A 14,539-nucleotide genomic window follows, 5' to 3' on the forward strand; every position below is an offset into this window, starting at 1 on the left:
TTATATTGCCAGCTCTTTGTGTGCATTTAATTTCTATTATAGCCTCTTTCCAGTTACTGATTAGAACATTTAACAATACATACCGTGTTCAACTTGAGAGATAGCTTTTATTTCCACCCATTACACACCTTAATTTGTCCTTGCAATACAGTTTATTCAAGAGATTCAGGATTTGGTCATGTGTATTTACCAGCATCTTATAACAAACGATTCTGATGAAATGGACTTTGTAATCCACTTCACAATGAGTCCAACGCTACTGAAAGACGTAAAGAAACATAAGATAAATCTTTATTTTTTAATTATTCCATTACATCATGCAGATGTTCTGACCATTTAACAGTAATTCAGGGAGGGGAAAAAAATCAATCCCAAGATAAGCAACATTCATTTCCACAATGTGTGAAAGCAAATGGGGAATCATTTCTGTGAGCAGATGTACGGTGCACGTCTGCCCCACTGTATTGGGTTAGCAAACATCCCAGTCACTCCCCTATGTATTGTGGTGGTCTCTTCTGAATGAAAGCCGCCATGCCCTCCTGCCTGTCTCGAGTGGGGATCACCTGGGAGGGGAACGGGTTTCGGTTACTGTGTGCTCAAACTGGGTGTGACTGTTCTGCTCATGATAAGGAGAATGGGCAGTAGCAATAAAAGCATTTTTGTTAGGTAAGCAGAACGTGACCGCAAGCTGAAAACCCATAACCATTCCCTTCACCCTGAAACCATCTGTCCCCCGGTCTCTTACCCTGGCATAACACATCCTCTCAATGGCCATTCCAGAAGCAATGTCCACCTGCGATGCCCAGGGAGGGGGGGAGGGAGGTAGAGAGAGGACAAGCAGGTTTTAAATGTTGGGAGAAGAGATTGCAAAATATAACGGGACTGTGAGTAAGAGGAGAATCAATGCACTAAATACTTTTAATTAAATATTAATGCAGTAATGGTCATAATGTATTCTAGGATTATTATTACTACGATTATTATTATGCAAATGAAATCTGAATTTTTCTCTAACCTCAATGCCTCTGTTCATGGCCTCCTTAGCCATCCGCACTGCAATAGGTCCCTAAGAAGAAGAGAGCAGATTCACTGGAAAGGTAAAGGTGTGTATGACTGCTTCTAGCAAACTCCAAACAGATGGAAGCATTTCCTCCTGCGATATATGCACGCCTGTTCACATAATCCACAGAGGCAGGTGTCTGACAATGCTATACAATGAGAGCAAATCCCCCTCATGCTTTCTGCTGAATGCCCCTGCTCAGCCAACGCAGTGCTGTCAGCCTCGCCAGTCGAGCGTGCTTGAACAGAGCTGAGTGAAACTGGGAGACAGCAGTCAGTGGAGCGACAGCAGTCAGTGGAGACAGACGGAGACAGACAACGCAGCTGACCTGGGGTAGAATCTCTCTAGCCAGGCCCAAGGCTTCCCGGTAAGCAGCATCGCCATCAGAGTTCTGCTCCACCGCCCGATTGACCAGGCCCAGCTGCAAGGCCCTCTCGCCGCCCAGCCGCTGCCCAGTGAAGACCATCTCCTTGGCTACAGCAAAGCCTACTGCCCGTGGGAGCCGCTGAGTGCCCCCTAGAGGTGAGAGAAGGTAAAGTCGATGTGAGGGACTACAGCCTCAACACTCAACACTCACTACTGACATAGCCAAGAGGGAAGCGGTAGCCCACCCCATAACCATTCATGTATTAGAACAGTATTAAAGCAAAACTAGAGACGCCGCTGACTCCCATGCACAACATTCCACAGGCCCACTCAGTTCTGTTTCAAAAGTAAACTGCCATCCATGGAGGTTTGAGGGTTTACGCAGCTTACATAATTCAAACATAAATGATTCACCAAACTAGATTTAAGTTTTTAGATGTAACATAAATGTTCATCACATCCAGTACTTCTACAGTGTTCGATGGCGTTTACCTTTCAGAATGACAAAATTCAGAAAAAAGGGAAGTGAAAATATCATAACGCAGGAAGCGGCAGTTTCTCAAAAGTTCTAAGATTACTTCATATTTTTACGCGCAATTAGTCTGGTATTAAAGGAGATTTTTTCAATAATACCAAGCCTGATTACAGTTTGTCTAAAGACCAATTATATTAACTGGCCTTTCACTCTGAAGACCTGCATCCTCTGTAAGCCTCAGAACTCTCTCTACTTAAAACTGCCTGTTCTGTATTCTGTTCCTTAAGTCACCACCGCAGACATATCAAGGTGGTCTGCCATACTGTGCACAGCAGAGCCTATTCGCAGAGGCTTACTGTCTCCTACAAGTTCCTCTCCCCCTCCTTACCTGCCCCTGGCAGCAGGCCCCGTGTCGTCTCAATCAGACCCATCTGCGCACTGAAAGCTGAAAGCAGAGCGCAGAGGACAAGCTGAAGGTTTCCACAGCCATTTTTCACAGCCGCACACAACATAAATCCGGGCTGACGGACGTCCCGCCGCACCAATTTATCCAAATAAATAAATTCCAGGCGTCTGCCTCTCTTCCTAAATCAGCAGAAGCCAGCAGATGTCCTCGCAAACCCCTCCCATCGCTCGCGCGCACCTCGCTGCCCGTCGGGAGGGGGGCGCACACACACACACACACACACACACACTCACCCGCCGTGCGAAGGTCACAGGCCAGGGCCAGCTCCAGGCCCCCTCCCAGAGCAAAGCCGTCTACTGCAGCGATGGTGGGCATGGGCAACAACGCTGGCAGCAAAGGCCCATGGGAGAAATCAGACACCAAGACACACGACTCACAGCTAAGATTTCTGTACAACTGTACATGCAGTTAGATACAGTGTGTGAACCCCACAGTTTTAATGTGAACATAGCATTGTGGCTTATTATTATATCATTAAAAAGTAGACAATTTTGCAACTTCCCTCAATCTGCTTCTTGAAAATTTCAGAACCATATCCTGTATATGCATGAAAAGTGAAACATGAAACTGAATAAGATGGGACATGAAAATTAAAATTGGTTATGGTCTGCAAATGCACAGAAGGGCATGTGGGATGAGACCCCCCACCCTCCCCTGTCCACAGCATGGCTGAGAGACCCCTACCAATTTCAGTCATGAGTGAACGTAGTCCGTGCACAAAAAGTTCTGCTTCGGCATTGGCCATCTGGGCACGTTCCTTCAAATCAGCACCTTGGTAATGGAGAGGTCAAACACATTTTCAGTTTGAACAGCTCAAAGTGTAAACCAAGAAGTCAATGACTCTAATCAAATATACACTCAATTTGCCCAATTTAAAACCAGTCACATATACAGGTTATTAGAATTATTTCTAAACTGCACACACGGCCAAGTATACTTTCATTCACGCTCAGAGTTTAAGGATTTAAAGCAGTGTGAGATATCTCAGAGGATCTTTAGCAGACAAGGCTTCAAAATGGCGGACAGATTATGGGCTTTGAGTGGCGCTGAACGACGCGCACACCGACCTGCACAGAAGACCCCGGGCACCGTGCTGCGGAACACCGCCACCCGCACCGTAGAGTCATGGTGAAGACTGGACACCAGCTCCCGCATCTACAGCACAAGCAGAGGGTGGATTTATTCAGCCACTCCCCCGGTGGCACGTACTGGAGCAGAAGGCGCAGGACCTTCATTTAAATAAACACAAGACCAGAGGTGGAAAGTCCAGGTGTCGGGAAGTAAAAATCCTGCCATGTTTTTCTTCCACCAATGAACTCAGCCAGCTGATTTCGCTTATTAGTTCTACCCCCTGGCTGAAGAATTGCGCTCATTACTAAATCCAGGGGACTGAAACTAAATACTGGGGAAGGGGATTTTTACTTTCTGAACCTGGATTTTCCAACGCCGCACAAGACCTAATTTAAATGTAAAGATGAAAACTGATTTCATGCACTAAGGTTAGTAGGGAGGTTTTGCGTGTATAAACGTTCTACGGTGCGTGGTCCGCGCCCTCGTCGTGTTGACCAACGGAATCGATTCTGAACGTTCGTTGCTGCTACAGGGCGGGGTTTGCCCTAAATTGACGCGAAGGCGCCGGTTCTTACCTGACGCACAAACACCTTGCCTAGGGAGTTGCGTGCGTGCTGGCGGCACATCACCACTTCTGCTATTCCTGGACAAAGAGAAGGACGTGACGTAAAACGTTACATATACGTACAACGTTCAGCAAATTTAGAACTTTAAAACCCATTAGAGCTGCGGTCCATTGTGTTTTCATTGGCAAACGGGTTACTGTTTAGCGACTTGACTGTTAGCAATTTAACAAAAGTGCTTTTGACAGGGACAAATATGAGATTAATGTAGTGCTGGGTAGGGTAGATTTAAAAAAACTTTGCTGCAGTGCCTGAACAACAATGGAGATTTGCTTCAGAATGTGCACAGCAATCTAGTTTACACAAGATAAATGAACTGTGGACAGGACCAGTCATCCTATGAATAATTAAACATTATAACAACGATCTCAACTGAAGTCTTTCCAAGATCTTTCAGACGGGCTCTTACATAAAAGAAACCCACAGGCTCTTACCTAAAATGAATGTTTTATACATAATTTCAAGAGAATCGCAGACATGCTTTGGAATTAACATACGTGACCTTGATTGGCTTCATTTCCAGCCTCATCCATGTAGTTAATGAGAAAAAAAAATTAAATAAAATTGGCTCCAGCGAATCATCTTACTTCAGTGGTTAAATTTGCAAATACCCACTTAGGATTTTTGAATCTGAAATTCTACCAATGCGCTGCTCCTCAGGGCACAAGAGATGTCATGTGGCCCCTACAGCTTGTACTGTGTGAAACTGTAGTCACTCCAACAATAAGGACTCGTCAAAATTTTAAGCATTAATACTAAATATTTTTGGTTAAAATCACAGCTGTACCAAAAATAGACTGTGATAGGATGATCTTATAAGTGAAAATTAAAATGGAACATTGATAATTACAGCAATACCCATAAGCATGTTCCTATTTCCCACACCAAACACTTGATCAGTATTTTATGTCATTAAAAACCCAACTTTACAAAAGTGACAGGTGTGGCCATCTTAAATAATTAATTTTAAGGAATTAATGCTTGATCTCTCTAGCACGTCACACTTAATTGTATGAAGCCAGACAATAGGCCAAATTCACAAAACTTTTCTTCAATTATTCTTACTTTTGTTCTTAAAAATGTTCCTACGAAAAACTAATATGGTATTCATGACATGTGCAGATCTTTGTTTTTGTGCATATCCCAGGTGTATGAGATGATGAATTCTGACTGCAAATTTTAGGTGCAACTCTGTTCATGTGACTAGCATAAAAAAACAGCCATGAACAAATACAGATAAGAAACAAACAATGAATGCCGAAATGTTCTTGGAAACATTCTTACACACAGTTTACAATCAAATATGATTGTACACATTTTTTGTGAATGAGGCCCAATGATCTACTAACAAAATTAGAAGAATAGAGATATTTTTAATCTGGGTAACATTGCACTGTACATCAAGTGTTTATAATGCAGTACATAACATTCGGATCTTATGTGTGACCTCAAATAGTCTCTAACTCATTAATATGCACTACAAAGTTCACAGTCGTCATAAATGTGTCATAAATTATGAAATAGCTCAGATAAACCCACAGTGTAAAACATGACCTAAATCTCCTTCGTTCTGCTTTCTGGCCAGATAAAGTCAAGAAATCATGCCCATGACATCCAATACCGAGACAAAAAAGGCGGCCAAAGCCTGTAAAATGATGCCGTTCTGACGGCAAAATCACAACCGTAGTTTCATTATGCGAACAGTTAACACTTGAACTTCTACCTGTGTCACCACCTTCCAGTTTATTTAGCTCCACTTCTGCCGCTTCAGAAGACAGCTCGGAGTGCAGCCTGCGGTTGTGAGTGTAGAATGGGGTCCACGGTTGTCTTTCGGCCTTCGGACTCAGAACTGTACCGGCTGCGGAAAACTCTGTGGTCTGAACACAAATATGTCTCCGCACTCGCAAGCACTGCCAGACCGCAAGCCTCCTTAGAAAAGTCATTATGAATTTTCTTGTGAACGACTGACCCAGAGAATGAAAGAAAATAGATTGCCTTTTGCACAACAAGGAAGTACCTAAACACGTAGAAGCGTGTCAAGCGGAGTTTTCGGGAAAGCACGTACCGCCCTCAAAGGAGGGGCAAAGCAGCGAAATTGATATCCCTGTTTGATTAGTTACACATTACCAACTCAATGCGTAGCTCACCTAGGTTACTTTGTTTACAAAACGTCTGTAAACTGCAAAAACCTGACTAAAGCGACGAATTAATTCGACAGTGACATCGGCGTTTACAGCACTGTAAACGAAACAAAAATGAATCGTTGCCCCAGCTAATATTAAAAGTAAAACAACTTAAACCGTTTACATTTAAACCAGATATATTCCAGCCTACCTTATCGATGATAGTCAGCAGGTGGCGTCTATGGAGTGGGCTATGATAAATCATCCTGTATGACAAATTAATCTTGTAATATCTAGAAGAACTATCTCCGGGGGAAATTTCTTGCTTCACTCCAATCACACCACTTGAGAGCTTTCTATAAAAGTTTTGGTAAAATTTTGTCCGAAGGCTTCTGGAAAGAACAAGTATATATGCGCCTCACACAGATTAAGCCAATAGGATGCACTTTACTGTGAATATTTTATTCATTCCTTATAAAACATTAATTAATACATTCATATCATAGAAATCATTAAAATGTTCCTCAGGGAAGAAAGCAGTCCATATGCCTTGAATATTTCAAAACTGTATCATGGGTGGGTGACAAAGGTGATTTACAGTGAGACGGGAATAGCTGACAGTGTGTATGCTTTAGAGAAAAAAAAAATCATAAAAACATCTCATCAAGCTGGCACTCCAATATGGAGGGATAGGCGTCAAAGTGGAGTAAATTGCATGATTGGCAGGTCAGTGGGTCAGGAGAGAGTAATCAGTAGCAGAGCTGGAGAAGGCTAGATGGGCGGATCAGTGTGTCTGGGCATCTTTGGTGGCCCTGGCGAATATCTCGCCCACCGACAGCTCCCTCTCGCAGAGCGGACGGCCGCGGTGCCTGATGTAGCGGGCCTTCCGCGCCTCGGCCAGGGCCTGGGAGAAGCTCGGCAGGGTGTGCACGGTTCTCAGGCGGCCCTCCGGAGCCAGGGTCTCGGCGGCGGGAGGCGGAGAAGGAGAACGTCTCTCTCCGTCCCAATTCGGCTTCCCCCTCTCCTTTTCCCTCTTCTTCTCCGCCTCCCCCTCGTTCTCCCCCTGTGCAGCGGCGGCGGCGTTTGGCCTGGTGACGGTTTGCGCTTTGAGGTCTGGCAGGCAGAGGGGTGCCCCGGAGCCCTCCACTCCTCCACCCATGAACTCCCGAACCCGGGCCTGCAGGCCAGCCGAGGAGCCACCCACACTCCCGGATTTCGGCTTCTGAGACCTTTGAAAGGGAAGAGATACAGGGGATTTTGCCCTGCCCATCAATGACAGCAGTTCTTTGGAGATAACATTTGTTGTGAGCTCTTGTGGACGTGAGATAATTTGTTAAAATAAAATTTTTAAAAATTCACTATGGGACATCAAGGGCTCAGTAGAATATAACCACATGAATGCAACACCATGTAAATTGAGAGGTTTGTGTCAGTCTTTTTTAGTGCATACATGTGTGAGCCCTTGTCTTCCAGTTTTTAGACCCCCCCCGAATCTACCATAAATGTAAAATTGGATAATGTAGTTTGTAGCTTCACAGCCCCGTTGATTGCGGGCACAAAGTGGAAAACGGCATCATCCGGCCAGCAATGCAACTATGAGTCCAGCATTAATATTTAACCGACAGTAAGCAGGCAGGTGCAGACAGAGAGCTGGATGCTGAGGGAGAGAGTGCCACCGCAGCCACTCTTTAGCACAGAGCTCCTCTCGCCCTAGAAGATGGCTACTTGTGGTCTTTCTCAATGCTGATTCGCTCTGCACTTTTAAGCATCTCTCGTTATCTGGTCCCTGGATTAGCATAATTAAGACCAGTTGAGCTGCTAAGAATACCCTTTTCAATCAGCCTGCTTGCTGTAAGAGCTGAAGGGTACTGATGACACCAGGGCCATAGCATTTGAAGAGGGATGGGGGGTGGGTAGACAGGGTGGGGGGGGGGGGGGGTAGGCGGTCCAGTTGGAGGAAGAATTAGGTTGGCCAGTGCTTAGATGAAGGGGTACTGTTATGAGGTCAAAGGGGATGGGTGTGGAGCCATTTCTTTGAATCTGCCTAGTTATCTCATTACCACAGCCAACGAGAAGATTAACCAGGGAAATCCCCAATCACCAGCATCCTTTTAAGAAACCACCCAAGCGTCACACTCAGCACGTAATTATACAGACAGAGAAACATACAGTAATATGCGCAGTCATCCAAAAAGTCACATATGCACACACACAGGAAAACAAATTCAAAATGTCTCACATACATAGTTCATGTACATTCATGTCCAGTGAAGGCAAAATTTACAAATACAGAATCACAGGTTATTGCATGCAACGGAGCACGCAGGTTAACTCTCTCACATTTAAATATAGATGCTGGTACAGATAAATGCTGTGCCTGAAGATAAACTGCATGGTAAGAACTACGTAAATCAGGCACCACACCAGAAATGGGATGACAACTCAAAGCACACGCTGGCACAGAAATACAGTCCCAGGCAAAACTTTACAGTGCAATTTCAAAATGACTTGCATCCTTTAAAAAAAGACATTGCAGTAAAGGGGGGAAAGTGGATTTTCCCTGCAAAATTGAGCACATCCATAATAACCCACGGAGACATCTACATCGCTCTTTGCCGAAAAGCGTACCGTAGCCCCACAGAGTGTATAGCTTCATGTTGCTGCGAGCACACTGTGCTTTTCATTTAGCATTGATTTCTTTATTGACGACTGTGTGACTAAGCCGGTCACATTGCTTTACAACACCAACCACAGTAGATACAGCATGAATGATCTCATGCTATTTCATCTTGTGCTTTGTACTGCCTGAAATTAAGGTCTGTGCAAAGCCATTTTGGAGGGGTGAAATTGAGCCAGTGTGTCCTCCTCTCACCTGTGTTTTTCAGGCCCTCTGCCAGCTTGTGGAATTGTGGGTAAGGGGGTTCTCCAGTAGGACAGGCTCGGCCGATTGAGATCTTGGTCCCGAGGTCTGGACCCCAGGCTCTCGCTGGCGTTCCTCCAGGGGTTACCTTCATTTATGCAGACACAGTTTGCCATGCCTACTTTTCTACTGATGCAAAAATACAAATACTAGGGACGCACATATAGATGTTATTATCCATATGCTGGACAGATATACGCGCGCAGACATGCTAGCACGCTCACTCATACACACACACACTGTCAGTCTTACTTGCCCTGCTGGCTCCCAGGTCCCGGTGTACCCTCCACTGCTCTCTTGTGAGGGTTTTCAGTTGGTAGAGTCGTGCCTCGTCCAGCTGCCGTAGCCCTCCTGCCAGTCTGGCCTGTGCCCGCTTCTCCTCTCGTCTCTGTGCCTCGGTGGGCCACACGCCAGGCTCTGCCCGTCGCATGCCTGCTCAGGTGTGTGTACTGTATGTATCCGTGTGTGTGTGTGTGTGTGTGTGTGTGTGTGTATGTGTGTGCATGTGTGTATGTGTATATGTGTGTGAGTGCATGCGTGTGTGTGTGTGTGTATGTGTGTGCATGTGTGTATGTGTATATGTGTGTGAGTGCATGCGTGTGTGTGTGTGTATGTGTGTGCGTGTGTGTGTGTGTTTGTGTGTGTACATGGGTGTACACATTTGTTAGATGGTATTAATAACAGAAAGGACTAGTGCACCCCCACAGTTCAGACCTGCCTCCCTCTGCCTGTGTCTCCCAGGCTGGAACAGTGGCTCTTCAAACATCTCAGTTAATGATTTCTGTCTGCCCTGCATGGTCTCCCAACTGTGCTGTGGCCAGTTACCAGGCCAGAGATGCACAACAAGGGCCAATCGTTTTGGGATTTTGTGCCTTCTTCTGCTCTGAATTATTAAATGGCTTAGTCATATCTTCCTCTGACTTGTGTATAAAAACCAGCTACAGCCACACACTGCAAGCGCATCCTGAAGATTTTACCGTGCTCAGGTACAGGAGTGAACCAGCATAGTTTATAGAGCTGTCAGAAAACTGAAAGTAAGGTGCACTAATTGGTTGGAACAGAAACCAACACGCAGACTCACACTCCAGAACTGAAGTTATATTCTCTATGCTAGGATCGTTTCTGCTCCAGTGTGTTATTTTTTTTTCTACATTCAGAACATCTCTAAGCGGCTGCCCCAGGTGGTGACTCACACAGGACTTCGACAGCAGTGCACTGTGTCTTCGTGTATCTGGGGACCTCTGTGAGGCTTGTTGTCATTAGAGTCAGAGGGTAGTTTAGCGGGATGGCAGTCGTTCTGCTCACGCCACGAGCCTCGATTGGTCACTGTCTTATTCGGAGGCTGATATGTCCAGTGCCGTGACAAAGCCCATCTATCTACGCCCACGCATCGACTCGTTAAAATCCCTCAGCGCAGTCGGGCATCGCACGCTATCAAAGCACAAGCACAGCCACTGGCTACCGCTCCATTTCCCAAAGAGCCCTTTATTCTGCGGTCCCGCTACGTTTCTCAGTGAGTCATTTCTCCTGGAATTCAATTGCCTCTTTTTACCCCCACTTAAGGTCATCAGCTGCCGTGAAAGCAACGTCGGCTGAACAGAAATGCAAATACAGTTGCTAAATCAGACATGTAAAAAGGTGGTCTAAATATGCATTCAGTTAGCAAAGCTGATAAATAAAATCAATAAACCTTTGTAATGTTACGTGCTTATTTGTATTTATTTGTATTTATAGTTTGATGATTAATCTGTTCATACTTATTCATGTCCTTTTCCATATTGCTCCAACAGCAGGCATAATTTACTACATCTTAACGAGACAAATTTATTATGTTTGCAATGACCCGTCCTGACAGGCAATTTAATATCAAGCATCAAGCGCGGTCCCACTGGCTATTAAAAAATTATAATTTTAATTGCTGGTAATTGTCTGTTCTCTCTATGAAATCACTAAACGATGATCAAATTTTATGGAAAGTGTCCAACCTTTAATATTGATAGCACATTATGTCTGACACCCACGTTTCAATCTTGACTTAAATCACGGAGCGTTATGAATACAACCCGAGTACCACTTCAATGTGCTTGAAAGTCATGCAGAAAAAAATGACATGGTACTTCTCAGATTATATCATACTGCACTGGCTGTTACCCTATTTATATAACCATTTTGTATTCTGCCACTATTTTCCCCATGTTGAAATTATATAAATACAGGCATTTATATACAATTGGGATTTCTAGGAATCTTCAACTTATAGAAAAAAAAGATATTTAATCATATGCCATTATTAAATCAAAACTTACCTTGCTGTTTATCAGTTGTGTTAAAGATGCTGTTTTCTAAAAGCCAATAGTGTAACTCAGACAGGATACAAATTCGCCAGTCTTCAATTGTTGGAGTGACTGGGACTTCTCAGTCAGCTCTGTTGCGTTAATGTATCATGAAGCAGTCTCTCCAGCGGATTGTGAATAGATGTCACGCTCTTTCCTTTAAGATAACTTAATCTAGTTTGTTTGTTCTTGATCACTATCATCTTTACATGGTTCCTTCTGGGCTCAAATGTGCTCAAATTTTTTAGCAAATCCTGGCATGTGAACAGATTGCTTTTCACCCCATCACCCACTGGCCCCATTAAGTTACTACGGGTTACAGGAGCTCAGAACAAAGCTATGTAACAAATGGCACCGAGTCACCATGGCGACTGGACAGGCTGTCTTGGGTCAGTCAATGCAATGGGAGGGGACAAGTGACGTTGGCACGCAGGCAGGCTGAAGTTAGCTCACTTATTGTTCTGTTAGGCCTATGGGGTGCACAAGTATAGGTGTTTCATCAAACGAACCCTGTTGCGTCTGTTGAATCTCAGGATTTCTTTCATTCGTTAGTGTCAATCCAAGAATTTGTTTATCCCGGAAACATTAATTTTTTTTATTTTTTATATTGAGCATTGAGTGAAATAGATATTACAACAAAATGATCAATAGTACAGACCACGTTGGCTTTAATGCAATGTTAGTCACAGTGTGGTGGATTTTTTCTTCCCATTTCAATTACAGATTGGGCTGAAACTCAGGCTTGGGATAAATGCCTGTAGTTAACATGCGGGTGAACTACATGATTAGACCACAGTTGACTTTCAAAAGTCGAGACATTTTATAGCAGTAATTCCCAACCCTTTTCCAGGAGAGCTACCCTTCTGTACATTTTCATTTCAACCCTGATTTGGCACACCTGATTCTACTAATTAGCAGCTCAACAAAATCTCTAGCTGTTGAATGATGTGTGCATTGTTAGGGTTGGAGTGAAGCCCTACAGGTAGGTCAAAGCAAATAAAAGGATAGAGATGCCATGTTAGTATAATATATACGCATTTGAACAAAGTGTTTGCATCTAATAGCAAATCATTTTTCCTAATAACCAGAGCTTGTCAACAAGCTATAGTTCTACCAAAACGTGCTCATGCAACTTGACTAGCCTCGGGGGTCACAACATGTACCGCACAACTGTGTAAAATCAATAGAGAAATGTCTCGGGTGGAGAGAGAATAGCCCAACAGAAGGAAACAGAGTGTTATATCATTTTCCTTTTTATCTTACTTTCTTCGTGTATTGATTTTAAAATGCCTGTTTATAGCTGGCTGCTTCCAGCAAGGCAACTGACCTTCCTCTCTGGCTCTGGGCCTGCCTCTTTCTTTTAAAATAGTTGTTTTTAATGTGCCTTTTGTAAAGTACTTTACATCCAATGTGGAAAAGGCTTAATCCCCAAACAGAATATTAAGAATGAAGTATACTTAATATTCTAAATATTACATTTAAGTATAATAGGTCAGTAAACTGAATATTACAGTATAAACTGTGCACTAGACTTTGTTTAAAATGACAATTCCTGTCAAAAGTTTAATTTTTAGTGTTACCTGCAAGAGAACTTTCAAGCTCTTCAGGTGACCTTCCACACTGGCCCAAAAACAGAGGCACTGTACATTTTTTGACATTCTGACTTTAACCTCAGTGTTTTCATGCAATTACATTGTGGAATCACAACTACCATGCATGTAAATATATATATATATGTTCAATGCATTTCTTTGCTTCATTTAGTGTTGCAGAGGTGGTGAAACTGTGCACGTGTCACTTAGGAGAGATGGAGAAAGCGAGAGCAGAAGAGAGAAAGGTCACAGTGAATGCGTGGGCAGTCTATGCGATATATAGGGAGAGAGAACGGAGGCAGCGATATAGAATATTCTATTTATATGTAAATCTTGCTCGCACGGACTCACAATTAGCATGTGTGTTAAGCTGGTGTTAATTTGGCTCCTTCTCCCTCCAGATGGAGCTGCTGAACACTGGCTGGTGTACAGTAACAGCCTTGCACCGCAGAGAGGGGTAGAAGTTTGTTGGGGTTCTGGGAGGGATGAGAAAGTGGGTCAGGGGTCTACGTTTTGCCCGCAGCTTTCCAATCTGCAGCTTTTTTCCACTGCTGATTCAGCGCTCTCAGCAAAAATAAAAAATAACAGAGGAGAGAGAGAGAGAGAGAGAGAGAGTGCACATTACTGCGCAAAGGAAACACTCCGCGTCTCGATATGGCATCTGGAACCACACCAAAGCCTTATCCATCACAACCGCGATTATTCCTGGGGTCCCCCTCCGGAACACTTTGAGTCAAGACCTGGCTCTGACTCAACAGCGCTCGCCGGAGAGAGAGGGCAGACATTTTGGAACGGAGAGCCAGAGAAACAAGGAGAGGTGCAGAACGGGGCGTAACTGATTGCCACACATAATTTAAAGTTTAAACGCTCGCCACGGGCACTGTAGGCAGTTTTGCGCCTTTTGGACACTGCAGACAGCTCAGCTCTCAACACAAACACCGTTGCTTTTACTCAGCATTTTTTATGGGTTGACTGACAAATCATTTGTCAGTTAAATTGACCAGAGCCTGTCATTCCTACCACAAAGTTTGATTATGAATGCCATGAATGTAGATCGCATGAAGCCATGATTCCAAGCTCAAAGCCTTATCCTCTCTAAATAACAATGAACGTTCAACGTTTGTTTTTTGAAACACAGCTTCTTCAAAATTCCAGTTATAAGGCTCAGTGTTTACTTCTTAAATGGATATTTTACTTTGGTATAACATAAGTAATTTTGTGGAGCCTGACATAGTATTTGTAAGCATGAATAGTCCTACTAGCAAAGGCAGATATGCTTGCGGACCATTAAAAGCATCACCCTTACTCCTGGTTGTCAGACTTCCAATTTCCATTCATTCTTGGGATCTTGCCAAAATGAATCATTTTAAAAAAACAAACATTGTTTGATTTACTTTGTTACCGTGTGCAAGAATACATCACATAGTTAAAATAACAAAACCTTTTGCCGGGCCTTCTTTCGCTTTTATCAGTCAAAACAACATTGAATATACATCAGGTCTGAAAACAG

General features: G+C 43.8%; 2 protein-coding genes across 4 annotated transcripts; both read right to left on the minus strand.

Annotated features, from left to right (window-relative positions):
- Window positions 1-87: 87 nt before the first annotated feature.
- Window positions 88-6,139, minus strand: echdc2 (enoyl CoA hydratase domain containing 2). Of its 2 annotated transcripts, XM_064333590.1 has the most exons (10): window positions 5,785-6,138; window positions 4,014-4,081; window positions 3,435-3,522; window positions 3,052-3,138; window positions 2,601-2,693; window positions 2,290-2,346; window positions 1,389-1,576; window positions 1,016-1,066; window positions 746-793; window positions 88-563 (listed from the first exon to the last, which is right to left on the minus strand). In XM_064333590.1, exons 1-10 carry the CDS (start codon window positions 6,002-6,004, stop codon window positions 486-488), a joined length of 978 nt encoding a protein of 325 aa, XP_064189660.1. In that variant the 5' UTR covers window positions 6,005-6,138; the 3' UTR covers window positions 88-485. The 2 variants fall into 2 exon arrangements, with proteins under 2 accessions (XP_064189660.1, XP_064189661.1); XM_064333591.1 differs by lacking the exon at window positions 2,290-2,346 and having other exon boundaries at window positions 5,785-6,139.
- A 486-nt stretch (window positions 6,140-6,625) lies between these two features.
- LOC135253812 (coiled-coil domain-containing protein 190) lies at window positions 6,626-11,780 on the minus strand. Of its 2 annotated transcripts, XM_064333592.1 has the most exons (4): window positions 11,411-11,780; window positions 9,357-9,553; window positions 9,057-9,192; window positions 6,626-7,413 (listed from the first exon to the last, which is right to left on the minus strand). In XM_064333592.1, the coding sequence occupies exons 2-4, from the start codon at window positions 9,532-9,534 to the stop codon at window positions 6,969-6,971; spliced, it is 759 nt and encodes a 252-aa protein (XP_064189662.1). In that variant the 5' UTR covers window positions 9,535-9,553; window positions 11,411-11,780; the 3' UTR covers window positions 6,626-6,968. The 2 variants fall into 2 exon arrangements, with proteins under 2 accessions (XP_064189662.1, XP_064189663.1); XM_064333593.1 differs by lacking the exon at window positions 11,411-11,780 and having other exon boundaries at window positions 9,357-11,395.
- Between the last annotated feature and the right edge of the window lie 2,759 nt (window positions 11,781-14,539).

Source organism: Anguilla rostrata, chromosome 4 (assembly GCF_018555375.3).
Source record: "Anguilla rostrata isolate EN2019 chromosome 4, ASM1855537v3, whole genome shotgun sequence".
In the NCBI taxonomy this organism is placed as follows: Eukaryota; Metazoa; Chordata; class Actinopteri; order Anguilliformes; family Anguillidae; genus Anguilla; species Anguilla rostrata.

Bases quoted from the DNA above. Each gene is read 5' to 3' on its own strand.
- echdc2 (XM_064333590.1), bottom strand. From the start codon at position 6,004: ATGACTTTTCTAAGGAGGCTTGCGGTCTGGCAGTGCTTGCGAGTGCGG. The intron at 4,082-5,784 runs GTAGAAGTTCAA...CTCTTTGTCCAG, and splicing joins ACTGGAAGGTGGTGACACAG to GAATAGCAGAAGTGGTGATG. The intron at 564-745 runs GTAAGAGACCGG...TTCCCCTCCCAG, and splicing joins AGAGGATGTGTTATGCCAGG to GTGATCCCCACTCGAGACAG.
- LOC135253812 (XM_064333592.1), bottom strand. From the start codon at position 9,534: ATGCGACGGGCAGAGCCTGGCGTGTGGCCCACCGAGGCACAGAGACGA. The intron at 9,193-9,356 runs GTAAGACTGACA...GCATAAATGAAG, and splicing joins CCTGGGAGCCAGCAGGGCAA to GTAACCCCTGGAGGAACGCC. The intron at 7,414-9,056 runs GTGAGAGGAGGA...TCCCTTTCAAAG, and splicing joins AGAGGGCCTGAAAAACACAG to GTCTCAGAAGCCGAAATCCG.